Consider the following 1,549-nt stretch of genomic DNA (forward strand, 5'->3'; position numbering starts at 1 on the left):
CTCATGGCGGCTCAAGTAGCAAAAAAGAAAAAGAGCCTAATTAAATAAATGTTCTTTATGTAGTGGATTTTTATAGCCATTGTGAATTTAATCATACAAATATCTTCCTAAAACTAAATAAATTATCAACCTTAACTAATGCGAAGCAAGAAGAAATGATAAAACTAAAGTAAGTAGTGAACCATAGATATTACTTTTAAGTTTATCTTTGCTCTTTCTCTAAATCTTACTAAATCTTGCAAGATCTTTCAAATGAAAGATGACATCAAAGCCTTATGTGAATATTCATATGATTTACTTCAAATCTAATGTGTGAGCCAAATAGGAGAAAAGGCACACTATAGTGCTTGCTTCATCGACATTTGTGGAGATACATATCCAAATTGTTTTTTATTTCCCCATGTGGCGCCCTCTTTACCATTAAGCACACCCATGAGAAGATGATGAACCCTCCACCATTTCCTATATAAGATGACCAATGGATTCATTCTAGGCATCCTCAAATTCTCTCCATGGCTATCACTAGAGTCTTGTGCCTTAGCTTTCTTCTCCTTGTAGGGCTGGGTTTAGCTTCCGCTGCCCGAACCCTTCTTGATTATGATCCCCGAACACGTCACTATGGTTACGATCGCCCTAACCCTAGAGAAGGGTACGATTCGGGGCATCGTGACGAATCCTATGATAATGCATATGGTGGAAGATCGGGTGGAGGATATGGAGACGGAAGCTCTGCTCTCGGAGGTTCAGGCTATGGAAGTGGTGGAGTAAGGGGTTCGGGATATGGTAACGGTGGAGGAAATGCATACGGAGGAGGGGTTAGCTCCGGCGTAGGAGGAGCAGGATATGGAAGTGGGAGTAGATATGGAGGTGGAGAAGATCATGGTGTTGGTTACGCTGGTGGGCGAAGTGGAGGTTATGAAAATGGAGGCAATGGTGGGTATGGGCAAGGAAGAGATCATGATATCGGCTATGGAAGTAGAAATGGAAATGGAAATGGAAATGGAAATGGGTATGGAGATTCCCATGGATATGGAAATGGTGGAGGAGTCGACGGTGGGTATGGAAGGGGAGACGGAGTAGGAAGCCATGCTGGTGGTTCTGGCATTGGCGCCGGCGGTGGTTACGGAGGCCATGCTGGTGGCTCTGGAATTGGGGCCGGCGGAGCTTACGGCAGTGGAGGAGCTCACGGAGGAGAACATGATAATAGCAAAGGAAGTGGAGAAGAAGGAGGTTATGACGGTGGATATGCACTCACAAACTCCATCTCAAACAAGAACTGAAACCCTTTTTAAGTAATGAACCCAATATTCATTATGTTAACAAAATAAAGAAATTGGGTTAGAGAATGTTGTTTTCTATATCGATGTCCAAACCGCTTTCAATGAATGTCAAATTCGAATCAACTGTTCAATGATAAAACAAAATTTGGATTACATTGGTATGGAGCAAATTGATTCAATCATACTTATTTTTGTTGAGATATGATTCAAAATGAAGATATGATTCAGAGGAGTAGGGATATGATTCAAATATTCAAACTATGAGATTT

The 1,549-nt window shown here is 41.5% G+C and overlaps 1 protein-coding gene across 1 annotated transcript; it reads left to right on the forward strand.

Annotated features, from left to right (window-relative positions):
* Window positions 1–512: 512 nt before the first annotated feature.
* On the forward strand, window positions 513–1,280 carry LOC111430999 (glycine-rich cell wall structural protein 1.8-like). Its single transcript, XM_023067489.1, has one exon. It carries the CDS (start codon window positions 513–515, stop codon window positions 1,278–1,280), a length of 768 nt encoding a protein of 255 aa, XP_022923257.1.
* Window positions 1,281–1,549: the final 269 nt, after the last annotated feature.

This window comes from Cucurbita moschata, unplaced genomic scaffold, assembly GCF_002738365.1.
Source record: "Cucurbita moschata cultivar Rifu unplaced genomic scaffold, Cmos_1.0 Cmo_Scf00035, whole genome shotgun sequence".
Classification (NCBI taxonomy): domain Eukaryota; kingdom Viridiplantae; phylum Streptophyta; class Magnoliopsida; order Cucurbitales; family Cucurbitaceae; genus Cucurbita; species Cucurbita moschata.

Bases quoted from the DNA above. Each gene is read 5' to 3' on its own strand.
- LOC111430999 (XM_023067489.1), top strand. From the start codon at position 513: ATGGCTATCACTAGAGTCTTGTGCCTTAGCTTTCTTCTCCTTGTAGGG.